At 32.2% G+C, this 20316-nt stretch overlaps 1 protein-coding gene across 1 annotated transcript; it reads left to right on the top strand.

Annotated features, from left to right (window-relative positions):
• Positions 1–468: 468 nt before the first annotated feature.
• Positions 469–20134, top strand: LOC111712577 (uncharacterized). The gene is made up of 15 exons (XM_023487231.1): positions 469–543; positions 4983–5107; positions 7569–7620; positions 8040–8141; positions 11126–11215; positions 12194–12314; positions 13409–13488; positions 13622–13697; positions 14404–15010; positions 15684–15732; positions 16271–16328; positions 17579–17655; positions 18063–18173; positions 19469–19542; positions 19931–20134. The coding sequence occupies exons 1-15, from the start codon at positions 469–471 to the stop codon at positions 20064–20066; spliced, it is 1833 nt and encodes a 610-aa protein (XP_023342999.1). The 3' UTR covers positions 20067–20134.
• Positions 20135–20316: the final 182 nt, after the last annotated feature.

Here is a 20316-nt window from a genome sequence, read left to right as displayed (position 1 = left end):
CAAGCATTTTTTCAAAAGCTTTGTGACATGTGGGGTGTCTAAAGTCATTAATATTAGGTCGGGAAACCCAATCCTGGACTATGTAATGAATTTCCACCTCTCCTTATTCCATTTCCCCCCCCTTGTCCCACCTTTTCCCCCTTCAAAAGGCCACTGACTTTATTACTATAGATTTCTCTCTGATTTTTTTGCATGCAGGCCTGAATTGTGATTGAGATGTAAAGAGATGTCCTCATTTCTGAGATATACAGGATATTATCGTGGTTTCATCCCCAGGTACCAGAAGATGAAGAAGGTGGAACGTTTCAAGTGCAGTCTGATGACATGGAAAAAGACTTGAAAGAGCTAAAAGCTGAGTTTGAAGAAGGGAAAATCCAAGCTTATCCAAATTTCGAGTCAGAGAAGCCTTTATACTTACCACGGATTGGTCTGCATTGAATATTGCTGGAGTACCCTCTGAGAAACAAGATGGAGTGGAACGCTTTATTGGGTGCTGGGGAAGAAAATGCAACCCGTATGAAAAGAATTACCCCAGCTACAAAGGTGAATTTTTGGCATTAGCTAGTGAAGTGTATGACAAGTGGGAGTATATTTTAAAGTACCAGCCCCCCTTTTTAGACACTTAAAGTTTGAAATATATTATGAATCTCAAATCAGACGAAACTATCTTTAATTCAGCATTGGTATGCAGAAACAGCTCAGTTTGAATTCATTGTGATACATAAAAAGGGATCTGAAAATATCAATGCAGATGCCTTATCCAGAGCTAAGCATTTAGATGAACCTACTGCAGAAGAAAATGTAGAGAACCAGATCGATAATGACGTAGGAGAGATGAAGATAGCATTTATGTTTATGTTTATATTGTTAAATAGTTTGAAACCCAGTTTAGGAAGAAAATATTCTTTTATCATAAGATTGTTTTTTTTTTAAGAAAGAGAAGGGAAAAAGAAAAAGGAGAGATGGAAGACCCCACAAAGGAACTGAGTTTTTGTCACACACTTAAACTTTCTTATCCCATTATCTTTGCACCCTGCAGTGTAAACCTTTTAATTTTAAATTCAATCTATTTGATCTAAAATAATCTATAATTTGTAATATCAAAGGTCTACGCCAATGGGTTACAAAAATATTGGAGTTGAATATTCAGAGTTTCTGCGAAAACTCAGTTCCTTTACAACAAGTTTACAGTAATTTCTACATGACAGCTTCGTAGGAAATAAAATGTAATTTTCTCTATTTTATATTCTTTCTGCAATAAAACTGCTCTATGGCGTGCTCGATAAGTTATATTGTGAGATCAGGTTTTTAAAAAATATTTTAAGATGTTTGAAGTCTATTAACGTTCCAACATTACAAAACTATATTCTTTAAGTTTGCTTTAATCAAACTTTGCAAAAAAATTCATCATATAAAACGAAGGATCTCTTAATGATTCGTTTTTGCATATTTTCTCAGGGTTTTAAATCCTTAAAATACAACCCCCCCCCCCCATTAATTTTTATAATATAAATTTCCCTTTTGCTCTACCTAAATTTACTCCTATCCCCCCCTCTTTTATGTTTTAATTCCAAGTCCAACCACCGCCCCCCCCCCATTTCCAACATCTTCTTTTTTCTCTTGATTTATAACCATGAGAAACCTTTATTGAAGATTACTTGTCGAATCTGATCAGCTTGACCTTGCAGGTTCATTAGTGTCATATATATAATTTATTAATTAATTTGCAAGAATTTTATCATAGTGTTCCACTAACTTCTAATGAGAATGGTTATTTTACGCAGATTATTAATGGTGGGTATAAAACTTTAATGTTCAGTTTAACAAAATAACTGTAAGCGTAATGTTCAAGTGACCCTCTATGAAAAGACATGACAAAGGCCGATTCAAAAACGTTAATATCCTTGACTAAACAGGTATGACTTAGATATCCATGTTTTTATTAGATTAAACTGTTTATTTCAGTAATGGTTTCGCTGGAAAATTGACTTGCGCATTTCTTGATTATAAGAAATTATGAGAAAATTTACAGAAATAAACACTTTTCGAGTCGGCAAAACGACGTTATCCTCCACTTTTTGATCAAATTAAGGTTTCAAGGGTACCGTTGTAAATCGGACATTGCTATCTTTGCAAGGATGGTCACTTGACATTACACCTACAGTCCCTTTAATCTTCCTGACAGTTGTTAAGCAACTTGAATATCAGAGGAGGATGAATATATTACTTATCCTCCCTAGGGACTAGGGAGGCAAACTACTTTTTTACACCTTCTATAAATAATAGATTTATTCTAGGAATTTTTTAAAGTAACGCAAATGATAACAATTTGACATGAAGTCCTGTATAAGCGATTGTATATATACTTGGACTAAAAAGAAAGAAGTAAAATATTGCTGAAATTTTGTTTCTATTAAAGGGACCGTTCCTTATTTGGGTAATTTGAGGGTAAACTAAATAGCCTATTCTCTATTCTTTGGTATTAGTATTACTTTTAAAGACAAATGTCCAAAAATAGTTCTCTAGTAAATTACCTACCAATGACATGGCTAATAGGCTAATTAGTTTAACATAAAATTACCCAAATAACAAAAAGATTGAACGACCTAAATATTGCACGTGATTTATTGAAGAGATGGAATCCAGGAACCGGTTTGTTTGAGACAGAAAGTCGTCTTTGTATAAACATGCTAATTTGTTAAATCATGTTTGAACACGAAAATCATTAAATTCTTGGTAATTCTAAAATCAAAAGTTTTTAAATTTTATTATATAATGGCTGACACATGATATGAGATGTCATTGAATATGATAATTCTAGATTTTATTGGGCTGTTCTTACTGAAAAAAAACATTCTAATAGTGTCTATGCATTATGCAAAGGTATCATACCTTTCTGTGGGAATTTTAAGCAATAAATCGGCTTTTTCTCCGGTTATAGATGTCTTTGAAAAGTAAGAATAATACCAATGATATAGCTATTAGGCTAATTCGTTTACAATGAAATTACCCAAAATAAGTGAACGTTCCCTTTAAATATGAAAAATACAAAAAGATTGTACGACCTAAATATTGCACCAAAAACCTGTTTTTTCTTTATAAAATCCTTGGTTCTAAACTGGTCCTCTAGTTTATGTGTTCAATTAGTTTCTTCTTTATGGTTCTTGGTCAATTTATTCCTGTCCCATACATCTCTTCTTATGTTCAACCAATCTAACCACATTCAACGAAAAGGGGAACATTCTTTTACACTAGGGGTTGCAGAGGAAGACATCCCCCCCCCCCGGATTTCATTATTGCTAGACATGCAATGATATGTGCAGAGTTGGTGTTCAGTAGTTAAGTGAGGTTCAAATACAGTATGTCCAACAAAACATGGCAGAAGCAAGACGATTTGAACGTCGTCTTTGATTTTTGATATGATTTTCTGCATTGTCAACCTAATTTTAGGAGTAATATTTTAGAGTTAATTACAAAATACCATCCGTCGTCTTTGCAAAATGGACAGAGATCAGGGACCAAAGGGAATCTGTCTTAAAGGCAAGGATATAATAATGCAAGGAAAGTTAATTAGTTGCGTAAACTCTGCGTTCATATTAAAACCAGTTCTCTCTGGGCAGAATTTGTAAACAAGAATAGATGTATCAGTGTTCGTTTAGTATCCGAGGAGGATAAAAGCATTGAATTTTGAAAATTTTGATAATTCACATAATAGTTTCCTATGACCAATATATTTCATTGATTTTTTTATGTGAAGATGGATCCCATGCCAGGCTGTGACATCCGTCTTTACATTACCGCCCAGAAACAGTGCACTGCAGTACAAAAGATGCGTACACCTCTGAGATCTATTCTTGTTTACAAATTCCGTCCAGAGAGAACTGGCTTCAATATGCACGCAACTGCAATTAACTTTCCTTGCATTATAACCTTGGTACCCATTGCCTATCAGCATTCTATACTCTAACCTTTCTCCATCTCTATAGTTCTTGCATTTCCAAAATGTGGTCGGCTTTTTTGAGCTTTTAATATTACCCGAGAGATGAAGAGTTTCGTTCAGATTTCGACAATTTTGATTTTATTTAACGAAATTAAAATTTGAACGAAATTCTTATCTCAGGTAATATTGACTGCACAAAAAAGGCAGATTACATTTTGGAAATGCCAGGAATAGGAGAATTTTGTGGTTATTGTTTCAAGGTTGACGACTGAATGTCACAAATAAATTCTAAGACCAAAGACGACTTTCAAGTCATTTTACGTGGGACACCCTGTAAGGGATTTTAAGGGACTGTTAAATCAAAGAAGTATTGTAAAATTGTTAGAAACAGGAATCCCAAAAATGAGTCTTCACTTTTCAGCGACGTTTGTACGAAGTTTATACTGTATGTTTTCTTATATACAAGATTCCCTTCTAGTACAAACTAGTTTATTAGAAAAATGCTAGAAGGTAAGTTCAGGGTCCAAAACGGAGTGGATTATAAGTAAATGGTGGGCCCTGGAGTAAAAAAACCGAGATACTGTAACTGATATCGTGTAAACATGACATTGCCTCTCAAGACATCTGCAGTATCAAATGTTACTTGTTTTGGGATTTTCAAAAAGTGGTCTTCCATTTTTGTACCTTAAGAATAGACTGAGATATTGAGAAATTTGTCTAAAATTTAAATTATAAAATACTACCAAGGATGTATAAATCTTTAGTATCTTCGACAATTTCTTTGATACAAAGAAGGCTAAATTTTACCAAGTTTTAAAGACTTATAATGCTTTTCTATACTCCTTTGACGACTATTAACTTTACGAAAAACGCAGACAAATTTTAAGTTCAGGGTCCTATGTCTAATGTACTGCATGACACCCCAGTAAGAAAATCAAACCTAAGGATTGTCATATTTTAATAGCTTCAGGTCGTCTTATATAGTTTCATTCTTTGTGGATAACTCTGTACAGGGTACATCTATAATTAGAAAACATTTTAGATTTTTCTCACGAGCTCACATGTACATGCAGATTACGGGCCAAAGTGTACAACAAAATATGAGACGGTGTACAGTACTGTCTACGATACAGTGTACGAGAAACGATGTTCTACAATCGGAGATCGGTATGTACAAATAGATTATTAAGTACAAGGATTTAATGCAAAGAAAGTTATTTCAGAGCCCGAAATTTAAAAGAGTATCGTTGAACGAAACTTCCGAGTTTCTGTTCTGGGGTCTTAGGATTTGTGTAGATTTTGATTTAAGAGATTCGAAAAAAATGGAGAATATAAACAACTTGAAAAACATAATATTCATTACAAGAATATTGATATTCACAAAACTGCCTAACCCCATTCGCGAAACCCGGGTTTTAAAACTGGTTTTCATTACGATACTCTGACTTAAGTTTTGGGCTCAGAGGTGTATGCTTCTTTTGTACTTCAGTGTACTGTCGCTGGGCGGTAATGTAAACACAAGACGGATGTCAGAGCCAGACATGGGATCCATCTTTCACATAAATAACCAATGAAATAGTCTGGTCACAGGAAACTATTATGTGATTTATCAAAATTATCAAAATTTAATGCTTTTAACCTCCTCGGATACTAAACGAACACTGATGCATCTTTACAAATTCCGCCCAGAGAGAACTGGTTTCAATATGTACCCAGAGTATACGCAACTGCAATTAAATTTCCTTGCATTACATTCTTGATTAAGTACGTACAATAGGTGGCAACATAGAAATCGACCTATTAAACACGACGTCACAAGTGTCAACTATAACAAAGAAGATAACATGTTCTACCATTAGTTGACATGTTTTCAAAGATTAAATCAAAAACTGTAAAAAACACAAAATAAAAAAACACGAAAGCTCATTATTTCAAAGCACTTAGTTATCACTATTTTTAATCATTTAGTCGGACAAATAAAGCTGTTGACACTTGTGACGTAAGAATACAGCTGAACTGAGAGTGTACAAATTCTTAAGAATACAGTTGAACTGAGAGTGTACAAATTCTTAAGAATACAGCCGAACTGAGAGTGTACAAATTCTTAAGAATACAGCTGAACTGAGAGTGTACAAATTCTTAAGAATACAGCTGAACTGAGAGTGTACAAATTCTTAAGAATACAGCCGAACTGTGAGTGTACAAATTCTTAAGAATACAGTTAAACTGAGAGTGTACAAATTCTTAAGAATACAGCTGAACTGAGAGTGTACAAATTCTACGTTACCATCTATTGTACTAGAATGTATGTCACTGCAAACTTGACAAAAGGAGACGTTGATATTCATGCAACACTATTAATTCGACTTTTTGACCTCGTAGCTTCTCTAGGATCGATTTTCCGCACATGTATGAAAAAAAACAAGTTTATCCGGTTATATCAGAGAAATTTATATTTACCTCTTTAAAGGGAGTGTTCACGAAAAATGAAAGGGGGTATAGGCTTAATGGGATAAAAAAGCGCTTTTGATCGCTACTAATCTTACTTCTATCTGTTGCGTCTATAAGGAGAAAATTGATAAAGACGTCTCATACCGAAGAGCGTAGCGCCCAAACAAATTGAGGAAGTTGGAACATACGACTTAGACCGTAACAAAATCAAATTAATATCAAACAAATCATTCAGATATTACAACCTATAGTCATCGATTATCTTTCGCTACATTTGTATATATCTGATATTTCATACTAGTTTTGATTTTGTTTTTTAAAATAATATTTATTGTTTTCGAACTTTCCTGGAAAATATGAAAATGTCGTCTTAATTACCAAAAATCCTCGAAACAGGAATAAATGTTTTTATAAGTAACTCTCAGATCATAACAATTAAAACATATTATGAAAAATCAACTATATATAAATGTGGCGAAAGATAATCGATGACTATAGGTTGTAATATCTGAATGATTTGTTTGAAATTAAATTGATTTTTTACGGTCTAAGTCGTATGTTGCAATTTTCTCAATTTGTATGGACGTCATGTTATTCGGTATGAGACGTCTTCAACAATTTTCTCTTTATAGACGCAACAGATAGAAGTAAAATTAGTAGCGATAAAAAGCGCTTTTTTATCGCATTAAGCCAATACCCCCTTTCATTTTTCGCGAACACTCCCTTTAAGAAAAGGATTTATGCTCGAAAGCATAAATAATTCCAATCTTATTTGTATGAATTAATCGGGTTCAATTAAACATTCAATTGTTTGTTTAATTAATGCATCTTTTGCTTAGATATTGGGTACTTTCCAAAAGGCATTTTCCAAAGCGGCAACTTCCAAAGGGTATTTTTTTCCAACAAGTGGCAACTTCCCAAGTCAGTCCAAGCCATAGCGTTCGGCCACCGTTGTAGCTTGCGGCGCCTAAGAAGTCAGAAGGCCTCACCTAATCTTTGGGAAGTTACCCCTTGGAAAATTGCACATTTGGGAAGTCGCTCTTGTGAAAATGCCTTTGGGATAATACCTTAATATTTTTCTATAATGCTATTTACATCTACTATTTACATCTACTATTTACATCTACTATTTACATCTACTATTTAGATCTACTATATTTACATTTAACTTATTCAGACAATGCAAAACCATACTGAGCACAACATATGAGAAGAAAGTTGAAACACAAGTAACAATTTTAATATTAATGGAAATAATAGTATACTTTATACTATATAGTAAGAATAATAAAATTAATAGAATATTTTTAAATTAAAACTAATAATAATGATAATAGTTGTATAGTACAATTGTCGTCGTTTGTATCAATGCAATATAACGACTACTATTATATTTAAGTTTTAATTTATAACAACTAAACGTTAACTGAATCTGTTAATTGACAGCTTCTTTGTTTTCATTTTTTATTTGCATCAAACTGTTTATAACCTGGTAGAAATCGAAATTTTAATAGAAAGTCGTCTTCATTGTATTGATATAATCGCCGACCGTTATAAGAAAATTTATTTAAATAGCGAAGTATCTATTGATATTTGCAATAACAATTATAATTTTAAAAACAATCTTATTTTAAATGTTTTTCACCAGTGCCATCCTTCGTATGAATCCAAGTGTAAAACAGTTTACAAGACCGGATACAGGAAATACTGTACAGTTGTACAGGAACTAGAGTGCAAAACTATACATAAGGTGAGACAACTTTTTTAAAATTTATTTGAGTAGAGATACATTATTGACTTCACAATTTGCTACAAACTACAGTGATAAACAGAAAACTCTGGAATAGGAAGACGACTTTTAGAATCAAGTAATCACTTGAAAAGTTCAAGGCATAAAACATAGATGTGTGCAGTCCATACAGACTTTAATGTCGTCTTTCTATTCCATTATTTCTGTTATCACTGTACTCATGTCTTCTTATGTAATAAAATCAATCACGTATTCTACTATTCTGAACAAAATATGGGTGATATCGCTCAAAATCGCTTTTATAATTATAATGATGTATTAACACACAAAGATATTATACAGTATACAGTGTACTTTTCATATACAGGGTGTCCCAAGAAACATGACCGCAGGGGCGTATATAGGGATTTTCTAGGGGGTGGGATGGGGGGGGGGGTAAAATTTGAAATTTGCGCGCATAGAAAATTTCCCCCCCCTTTCCCCTAGAAAAATATAAACCCACCAAATGATGTATATCAAATTATTGGTTTAAGTGTTGGGTTTGACTTAAATTTTCCACCCATTTCTGACAATAACAAACTCTATCAAATAAAGGCTTTCACCTTGTTTTATATTATAATATTATAATAATTTTACTATAAGAGGAAAAAGATGCTATACTTCTTGTCGTCATGTCTCCTTTCATGTAGTACGACTGAGGAAGTTGGGTAGATGGCTTACAGCGAAATGCCGCAAAAACTTCTAATTCATGAAAATAGTCGTCTTTACACATGTTTTTTATAAGGTGGTAAAAGCAGACTAATCAATAGGGAATGATTTTTTTGGAGGGGAGCTACTGGGGAGTTGTACGGGCAGTACGTGAGCAATTCCTGCTATTAAGGGGTAATTACCTCCAGGATTCTAGGGGGGGGGGGTGATCAACCCCAGGATTCTAAGGGGGGGGATGTACCCCATGGTTGTAGGGAATTACCCCAGGATTTAAGTAGTCTTTGATCTTTACTTTTAGTTGAGACTATCAGTCGTCAACCTTCTTTCACATGTAGGATTCTTGAAATATAACCAACCAAATTCGCATGGGATTTCCAGAATGAGGTCTGTTTTTTGTGCTGTTAATATTACTGAAGATATTGAAATTTTGTTCCAAGATTTCAATTTTTTAAAATAAAACCAAAATCGTCGAAATCGTCGCAAAATTAAACATATCTTCGGTAATGTTGAGAGCACAACAAAAGCAGACCACATTTTGGAAATGCTAAGACTAGGGGTATTTTGTGACTTTATTCTAGACTTTTAATTCTAAAATTTGATTTCCTAATAAATGCTGTAAATTATTTTAAGGATCAAAGACGACTTTTAAGTCTTCTTGCTATTGCCATGTTACGTGGAACTCCCTACAGTACCTTGAATATATACATTCTCAGAATTCTTGCTAATTCTGTGCTGGTGAAGATCCTAATATAAAACTCTCCAATTGCAAGTGGTAAAGAATGCATTAAAATTAAACCTATGCTTGACTTAATCCTTATAGGTTTAAAGCTTGTTCCCTAAGATTTGGTGTTGAAAATTTAAACCCCCCCCCTTCATACTTCCCTCCCCCCCTTTGCAAGTACTTGATGTAAGAAACCAAAATAAGTGTCTTAGCATTCTACAAATTCTATAAAAGAAACCCCTACAGGTTTGTAATTAGATTTTCCTTTGTACATTTCTCTATACCATCCTTCCAAAAGAATCAGTTTTGTCAATTACCATATATCTCACTGTATAATACATTTTTCTATACAATCCTTCATATATCTAACTGTATAATACATTTCTCTATACCATCCTTCATATATCTAACTGTATAATACATTTCTCTATACCATCCTTCATATATCTAACTTTATAATACATTTCTCTATACCATCCTTCATATATCTAACTGTATAATACATTTATATATACAATCCTTCATATATTTAACTCTGTACTATAATACATTTCTCTATACCATCCTTCATATATCTAACTGTATAATACATTTATATATACAATCCTTCATATATTTAACTCTGTACTATACATTCCTCTATACCATCCTTCATATATTTACCTCTGTACTATACATTACTTTGTACCATCCTTCATATATTTACCTCCGTACAATACATTTCTCTATACCACCCTTCATGTATTTAACTCTGTACAATACATTTCTCTATACCATCCTTCATATACAATACATTTCTCTATACCATCCTTCATGTATTTAACTCTGTACAATACATTTCTCTGTACCATACTTCATATACAATACATTTATCTATACCATTCTTCATATATTTAACTCTGTACAATACATTTCTCTATCTTTACCATCCTGCATATATTTAACTCTATACAGTACATTTCTCTATACCATCCTTCATATATTTAACTCTGTACAATATATTTCTCTATCTTTACCATCCTTCATATATTTAACTCTGTACAATACATTTCTCTATACCATACATCATATATTTAACTCTGTACAATACATTTCTCTATACCATACTTCATATATTTAACTCTGTACAATACATTTCTCTATACCATCCTTCATATATTTAACTCTGTGTACAATACATTGCTCTATATCATCCTTCATATATTTAACTCTGTACAATACATTTCTCTATACCATCCCTAATATATTTAACTCTGTACAATACATTCCTCTATCCCATCCTTCATATATTTAACTGTACATTTCTCTTGTAAGTAATTGTAACTGTAAAATTCTTTTGTTTCACAAAAATTTCGCATTCTTTTCCTAGAAAAACATGCAAACTTTTTTGTTTTTATATCGTGAAATTTCGTTTGCAATTTTCCTCTACTACCCAGACAAAATTATGGCAATATTATTATCATAATTATAAAGATTTAGAGATAAAGAAATACACAAAGATAACATAAATTAAACATTTGGATTTTTTAGTTTAAACAAATGGACGTTTTTTTAGTCAATATCGAAAACTGTATATGAGAAAAAGTGTAAGACAGATTACAAAGAGAGCTGTGAGTATGTGGGTTACGGATATCATAAAAAGAAGGTAAAAATAATGTACAAACAATATATATATATATATATACTTTGCTTGTTTGTCTGTCAAAACGGATGAACTGGGCGATTGGGCCTTAAGAAATTAAGTCTTTTCCGCAATCTCAAATTTTCTAATCCCAATATATTTGCATATATTACAAGCATAGATTATTTGATCAAACAGAATTCAAAGTTTGATTGCAAAGATATAAGGAGTAGAAAATCAGAATTTAAAATTGTATTCTGTAGAAGTTTGCTTTTATCAAACATGCAAATTTGTTATCCTAGGTGAAAACATAAGGCAAAAACGAACCAAAACTATCGTTTTAAAAACCCCAAAACGGTTGTTTTGCCTTATATTTTCTTCTACGGTAACAAATTTGCATGTTTAATGAAAGCAAACTTCTAAAGTTTTAAAATATTGGAACCTAAAAGTTTCTATAAAATAAATATGGCTATTGCCCATCCCTATGCGTACTTTGCGTAGCATAGTATTTGTAAACTTTTGTAATATTAATGTACTTTGGAATCTTTTCAAGGTGAATCACAAATCCCGGTTGTGCGTGAACTTTTAAAAAAAAATTTCCGTTTCCTACAATTTATACCTTTTTGAAAATTAAGAATTTCAGATTTTTAAAGGTTGAGTTTCGAAAAAATAAGTTTTTAAAGCACACACTACACAGATAAAGCAACGTTTATATGAGGTCGGTTTGGAAAACTCAATTTTAAATTCGATCCTGGTGGAACCTGAAAAGAAAAGGGGTTCTCCCCCAAAATTACGTCAGCGGAGACTAAGGATAAAATAGATTACAAAAGTTACTTTTTGTTTCCGAAAAGGAGTAAAACCATGGCATGTTGTAAAGGTTATAAATATATTTTTCAGACAAAAAGTCTATTCGATTTTCTTAATTGCCACACTCAAAATGAGTTTACAAAAGTTCTCATTTTCAACTATACAGTCAAATGCATCGTACATTTTATTTTTTAGGAATGTAAAAGTATTCCTCAAAAGTACTGTGAGAATGTGCCCAAAGATATTCATTCCTCTAAACCTGAGAAAAAATGTGAAAAGATTCATAAACAAAGATGTCACGAAGTTCCCCAACAAGGTCAGAAACCATTGAAAAGGAATTGAGTCTTGTCACTCTTTGCCCTATATTCATATTTTCTAATGCTTTATCTTTGCAACCTGATTGTATACTGCTTTGATAGTTTAAACTTAATCTTTCAAAATCTATAATTTGAATTATCTAAGGTCTTTGCGTTGCAAAGATAGAATATCCAAATTGGTGGCAAAGGTTCAATTTCTTTATGAAATAATTTTCGTTTATGCAGTTATTCTCTAATTTTTACAACAAATTGTATTTGAATAATGTTCATATTGTTATTTTTGCTAACATTTACAAAATCGTTATTGTCAAATGTTTACTCAGTGTCTTATAGTCTTATTATTAATATTATCATTATTATAATTATTATTGTTATTGTTGTTAAGTACTGTTTTGTACATGTGTATTGTCATTGGTATCATTGTTAACAGTTGAATAATAGTTATTGTTTAACTGTTTATTCAGCTTCTTACATTGTTATTTATTATTACAGTGATAAGCAGAGAAATGTTTAATAGGAAGACGAATTAAATCACGCATTGAGTGAAATGGGTCTGTTTACACTGCACAATTGTCTCATGTTAAGTCTGAAAGTCTTTTTGCTGGTTTTCTGGGTTTCATTGTATTATAATTTGTATTGTTGTTGTTAAGTTCCCCAGGAGAAATGTTTTCATGTACTGTATTATAATTTGTATTGTTGTTGTTAAGTTCCAGAGGAGAAATTTTTTCATGTACTGTATTATAATTTGTATTGTTGCTGTTAAGTTCCCGAGGAGAAATATTCTCATGTACTGTATTATAATTTGTATTGTTGTTAAGTTCCCGAGGAGAAATGTTTTCATGTACTGTATTATAATTTGTATTGTTGCTGTTAAGTTCCCGAGGAGAAATGTTTTCATGTACTGTATTATATTTGTATTGTTGCTGTTAAGTTCCCGAGTAGAAATGTTCTCAAGCACTGTATTATAATTTGTATTGTTGTTAAGTTCCCGAGGAGAAATGTTCTCAAGCACTGTATTATAATTTGTATTGTTGTTAAGTTCCCGAGGAGAAATGTTCTCAAGCACTGTATTATAATTTGTATTGTTGTTAAGTTCCCGAGGAGAAATGTTTTCATGTTCCGAAGCAAACTTGTGAAAATGTTCCAACAGAAATACCTGTTGCAGTTCCAAAGGTATTTTCTCAACCAAAATTATTATAAAAAATGTCAATTTTTGTTCCGTTGCTAGAACTAAAAAAATTAACAATCATACAATTGTGACTCTAAGTAAGATATTTAAATTAAAATTAAAACTGTTTATGTATAGGAAACCTGTTTTGAAGTACCGCGAAAACATTGCAGTACAGTTCCTGTAAAAAAGCCCAGAATAGTTCACAAAAAAGGAAACTATAGCTAAATATAAAGAGACTTGAGTTCTGATATGGGGTTAGCGTATCTAAACATTCTTAATTCCATTTTAAAGGGACTCCATGAAAAGATGGCAATACCCTTGAAATCTTCGACTGATCATTGAGGCCTGAGAATACTATTTTATCTAATACTGTTTTTATCTATTAAATAGGGTTACCCATGGTCAAGTTTTAAGACAATGGCGCAACACAAAACGTTTGGGTACATGACTTTTAATCGATCTTGAGCAAGACAAAATAATAGAAAGACCTTTATAATAAACTGGAAATAGATTTATTGATAAATCGTTTTATTCATATGCGTGAGCTTGTGGCCACATCCCTTAACTAAAATAAATTATTAAAGTTTGAAAAATCTACTAAATAGTGTTCGAATTGCCGTAAACTTTACACAGCTGAGCTACATACGAGCACCTAGATATAAAATGTTTATTTTCTGCGACTTCTAGAAAGTAAATATTAATATTCGACATCCTAGATCAGTCACAGCTTTAAAGGGCACTATTGTGAATCGTACACGTCAATCTATCAATGAAGGGTCGTCATAAACAGTCTACAGTCCCTTTCAGGGTATTTTCCATTTTTAACATTTTTAACTGGGGGGGGGGATAATGTTTTTGGAAAAACAATTTTTGATTCCAATTTTCTATAAAACATTGTTTAGCTTAGTGTTCTTTAGTTCCTAGAAATACTTGCGAGTATGTGAAGGAAATCAAACATGAAGAAGAATATGGTCATGGAGGTTATGGTCATGGTGGTGGTGGATATGGCCATGATGATCACAGTGGTGGATATGGCCATGATGATCACAGTGGTGGATATGGCCATGATGATCACAGTGGTGGATATGGCCATGACGATCATGGTGGTGGATATGGCCATGCCGATCATGGTGGTGGATATGGCCATGATGATCATGGTGGGGGTAAGGGTGGTGGAGTTTATGTAGATCATCATAATAGAAAGGTTGATATTGTCAAGGAACCTGTTTATGTTCAAGATAATCACAGTGGTGGATATAGTCATGATGATCATAGTGGGGGTAAGGGCGGTGGAGTTTATGTAGATCACCAGGATGGTGGTGGATATGGCCATGATTATCATAGTAGTGGATATAGCCATGACGATCATGGCGAGGGTTATGGCCACGCCGATCATGGTGGTGAATATGATCATGATGATGGTGGGGGTAAGGGTGGTGGTGTTTATGCAGATCATCATGATAGCAAGGTTGACAAGGTCAAGGAACCTGTTTATGTTCCAGTAAGAAAACACAACTATCCAAGGTAATAGATAATTTTATTTTAAATGTGAATAAAATAATTCTAAAATTACCAGTGTCCACTTTATCACCCTGCGATTCAAATTTCAAATTTCTCACCAAATATTTTCCGCTGTCGGGTGATAAAGTTAATTTTTATCTTTTCTTTTCGTTGGTCTATTTGTCTAAATGAACAAAAAATGCTTTCCGCTCTTTTTATAGCATAATCTTGGTCAATAACCCCTGAGACCAACTGAAGTTATTAAGCAAAGGAAGTAATTTTTTTCGCATTTAGTAAATAAATACATCCCAAAAAAATAAGAAAGTTTTGTCGTCTCGAAAATAAAAATATCTATTTATATATCTATTAATACTACTAACACTGGAAATAATAAACTTCAGCCAGGATTTTTTTCGTGACTTTTGGAGTTTTTAAAATAAAAAAAAATAATTGGAGAAATGTTCTCAAGCACTGTATTATAATTTGTATTGTTGTTAAGTTCCCGAGGAGAAATGTTCTCAAGCACTGTATTATAATTTGTATTGTTGTTAAGTTCCCGAGGAGAAATGTCAAGAAAATAAACATCCTATTTTAACGCAGATAAATAAAAATTTTATTTTCTGTGACTTCCAGAAAATAAATAATAATTTTTTTGGGAAAATATAATTACAATTTAAAAATTGATTTATTTGCTTAGTTATAAAAAGAGTTCAACAGTTCCCGAATACTTGAAATATCCTCCCAAAGTAAGAAAATAGTTTCAATTTATGTAAATATTTATTTTGTTTATATCATTAGATCATTAGATACAGGGTGTCCCACGAAACATGACAGTTGGTAAATAGTTTAGAATGTCTTCTTCCTTAATTTGTAAAGTTGTTTAATACCAAAGACAATATTAAAAATATTATATAGGAGTCATATTATAGTAAAATTAACTTCAAAGTAGAATATATTTGAGCAAAAGATTTTTTAATCGAAATAAACTTCAAACCTTTAATATCTAATACAGGGTATGGAAGACGTCATTCAGACCTATTTATCAACTGTCATGTTTCGTGGGACACCCTGTATGTTTACCTTGGCTTTAAAAACATCAAAATTGAAATTAATGGTTCATATCCAAAAATATGATAAATTGAAAATATATTTCAAATTTTATATTTCAATGTATTTTTTTAGAAAGCACCAAATCAATACATTTTTTTATATTTTTGTTTCAATTGTTATTTAAATTCCTTTTCAGTGTTAAAATTGACAGTAAATACCTGATTAATGTTTAAGGCTGAATCTCGGTTAGACTCGGAGTCCCTGAGTTATAATTTGGCAGATATTAAACAAGGTATAAATATTTAATATTTTTTTTTTTTTTTAAAAGTAGAAATATTCCAGGGACCAAATTTAATGAATTTGAGCTAGGTCGTTGAACTACCTACTATCCTACCCTTTCCTTCGTGCAGAGCCAATGACATCAAAACTAATGTGTTGACCCTTGCCGGTATCTATAAAAGTATTTTGTTTGATTGGGCAAACACTTTAAAAATTGTCTTTGTCGTGAAAAAAATAATGGTTATTTAATAATTTGAAAGGGAGACGACTTTTACAAGGAAACCCCATTTTTTTGTTTTCCCCTTCAATAGCACATTGTAAGAACAAATGAGCATTTATTTGTGTAAAATAATAATTCTAAATGTTTAAAAATGGTTTTGATGTCTAAAATTGTGTTGAAATGATTAAAAACATATGGTTGCCTCTCAATACATGACACCGGCGGTGCAAGTTAGACTCACTGATTCAAAGCTAAAGATTAAAGAAGGTTTGAATCGATGGTCCAAGGTTTGAACCGGTGGTAGGAGGTTCAGCGACCTTTCCAATTTATTAAATTGAGCTTCTCCGGTTATTTTAATGTTATCGTCTTTAATTAAACTGCGTTTTTCAACTCAGATTAATCTTAGATTGATTTTGTTTAAAATCTCTGTGAATTAAAAATGTTTTATTAAAAAGATCGAAACGCAGTTTTTTTTTCATAAAATAAGGTTGATAAGAACTATTAGAAAATATGATGGGATCATGAGAAAATCTGAAATTTTAGAAAGACGACTTTTAGTCTACTTCTAACTGTGTAACTGACGTGTAAAACAATTAAAAACGTTCCATATCTAGCGATAGGCAATTGATAGATTAGTTTTACAAAAACTTTCAATATTTTTTTACTTTTAAAGGTTTTACGACAATCTGGGAAGGGTCCAACGATTTAAAATTGTATTCTGTAGTAGTTTGCTTTTATCAAACATGCAAATTTGTTATCCTTGGTTAAAATATAAGGCGAAAACGAATCAAAACTATCGTTTGAAAACCAAAAACTATCGTTTTAAAGCGATCGTTTTTGCCTTTCTCCTAGGGTAACAAATTTGCATGTTTGGAAAAGGAAACTACTTCAGAATAAAGTTTTAAAATGTTGGAACCCTCTCACATTGTCGTATAACCTTTTAATAGTCTAAAAACATTAAAAGTTTCTGAAAAACGAATCTGGCAATTGCCCACCCCTATGACCATATCCATTGCATGTTCTATTTAAACCATATCTTTAAGGTAAAAATGTTGAGAAAATACCAGCAGAGCAGAGTGCTTCACAAAATGTAGTAATTCCTGGAAAGGATGCAGTAACGGTAAGAAATTTAAATTAAAAAGACCCCAGACTACAATGAAGACGACTTTTTATCAAAAACAAATACTATCAAAACAACAGTTTACAAGTAAACAAAGAGACGCTGATAATAGATATACTTGGCTGTGTTTTATTAATGTTTAAGCGTCTCCGCTGTGTGAAACCTTGGTAGAATTAAAAATTGAAATTCAAAATTTGAAAATACATCATTTAAAAGAAATATTTTCTAATTGTTCAATTAATTTTGTTTGTTTCCAGTATCATATATTGAAGAATTGTGTGTCCTACACTCTAAATTCTGAAATAAAAAAGAGTCGCAATTATGTCAACAAAAAAATCTCTGATATGGCAGCCATCTAACTTGTGCGGCCAAATAAGCGATAAAGTGCATAGTGTGAATTATTACAGGAACCTGGTATTTCTAGCCCTGCAGTAGAAAATCATAAACCTGGTATTTCTAGCCCCGCAGTAGAAAATCATGAAAAGAAAACAGCTGATAGTTCAAGTAAATCAACAGAGGAAAGAATACCACTATAATCAAAACAACTTGATCGACGGGAATTGATCGAAAAAGTGTACTTTAATGAGGGGAGGAAGGCCAGCCACAAAAATTTCTCGCCCGAGCCACATTCTCTTCATTTTCTCGGCCGAGCCACCTCGAAATCCTCGTCCTTCAATTACTTTGTGTTAAAAAGTTTCCAATTCTTGAAGATTTTTAAAAATCTGGCCACGTTAGGGCATAAAATATGGATGGACTAAAGTATTGCAATGATTATATCATGTTGGAATCTTTAAACCCATGAGAATGATGTCACACTTTATTTAGGTAAAACTTAAATCTCTTCTGCCTCCGTAATGGCTAACCTTCATGATATAAAATAAACAGCAAAATATTCGGCATACCTCTGCCTATAATTTTCCCCGTGGAACCAGCCGGAAAAATTCTATGGTAATCACTATAGTTAACAAAAAAGATTGAAGTTCTATAAACTTGAAATTATTTGCGGCATTCTACACCGGGAGTATCTGAAAATGCGGGTAAAAAATGTGAACATTTTTAAAGACATTAAACTTGAAATCTTTAATTCAACTGAAACTTTTTTTTTCGATTTACAAAAATTTGATTTTTCATTTATGCCCTAACATGGCTTGATTCTTAAAAAATAGTTTTATCTGGAAGGATTAGACACTTTAAAAAAATAATATTGAAAGGACGAGGATTTCGAGGTGGTTCGGACGAGAAAATGAGGAGAATGTGGCTCGGGCGAGAAATTGTTGTGGTGGCCCTCCCTCCCCTCCTCTAATAGTTCAGGATACAATAATTTAACATGTATAAATAACGAACTATAGCGGTTTTTTTTATCTTCCCTTTTCAGCTTTTTCTTTCTTCTTTTTCACTCTTTTATCTTGTTTTTCCTACTTGCTCCTTCTTGCTCCTTCTTTCTCCTTCTTAATCTCCTACATTCTCCTTCTTTCTCCTTGTTTTTCCTTCTTTCTCTTTCTTTCTCCTTCTTTCTTCTTCTCTCTTCTTCTTTCTCCTTCTTTGTCCTTCTTTCTCCTTCTTTTTCCTTATTTTTCCTTTTTTCTCCATCTTTTTTCTTCTATTTCCTTCTTTCTCCATCTTTTTTCTTCTTTTTCCTTCTTTCTCCATCTTTTTTCTTCTTTTTCCTTCTTTCTCCATCTTTTTTCTTCTTTTTCCTTCTTTCTCCTTCTTTCTCCTTCTTTCTGATTCTGCATATGCACCCAATGTATACACAGGTTCCCTTTCTGATCAACTCTTGAAGTGGTTTCATCTGGTATTCTTCCTGGAGAAGAAGGTTGAACGAGGAAACAGTATGAGTGATCTCTTTAAAGGCATACATAGCTCACGCCGGAGAAAATCTTACAGGAAATAATATTGATATTGATAGTGTTAGAATAATTGTTTTTTATTTTTTTGTTTTATTTTTTTGCCAAGGTTTTACTGATCAGCAAAGCACACAAGGTTAATTTTATTTTAGGCATTTACCTTAAATAAGGTTTCGTATAAAAGATTTGTTCTGTCCAGAAAAAAAATAATAAAACTTTCAAAGTTGAAAACAAATATATTTGATCGCCAAAAGTTCATGAAAATTTTGTCCTCCATGACTAAGAAACTTATGGTAGGGTCATTTTTGGGGCACCCTTTATATAAAGAATAAAAAAATTATGGGTCATTTTTGGGACACCCTGTTTTTAAAATTGAAAATAAATTGATCAAGATTATGATTTGAAAAACTAAATATTGATACTATTAGACCTGGACATGATTCACGCAAGGCTACAGTCGATGTTCTTGATGATACTTCGTTTGATGCATTTACTCTGGACAATGATTCACAACATTTTCTTTTTTCTCTTTCAAGTCAGGAGTATCATGGACTCTGGAGATAAATAATTGAAAAAAAAATTTATTTTAAACTTTATTATACATACATTGACACGGTTAAAACCATTAAAAATATTGGGGGGGGGGGGGGTAAAAATTGTTAGAATATCCTGTAAATTTATTATTTCTATTCGAAAATACATTAGATATTGTTCAATTTCTGTGTGTGTATGTTTGTCTGTGAAAAGAGAGAGATAGAGACTTACTGTTCATTTGAAAAGGAAATTAAACTAATTAAGATTCCCCCACTGGGGG

This window comes from Eurytemora carolleeae, unplaced genomic scaffold (genome assembly GCF_000591075.1).
Source record: "Eurytemora carolleeae unplaced genomic scaffold, Eaff_2.0 scaffold1240, whole genome shotgun sequence".
NCBI classification, from domain to species: Eukaryota; Metazoa; Arthropoda; class Copepoda; order Calanoida; family Temoridae; genus Eurytemora; species Eurytemora carolleeae.
The sequence above is the reverse complement of the archived record's forward strand: the minus strand, read 5'-3'. Positions and strand labels throughout refer to the sequence as shown.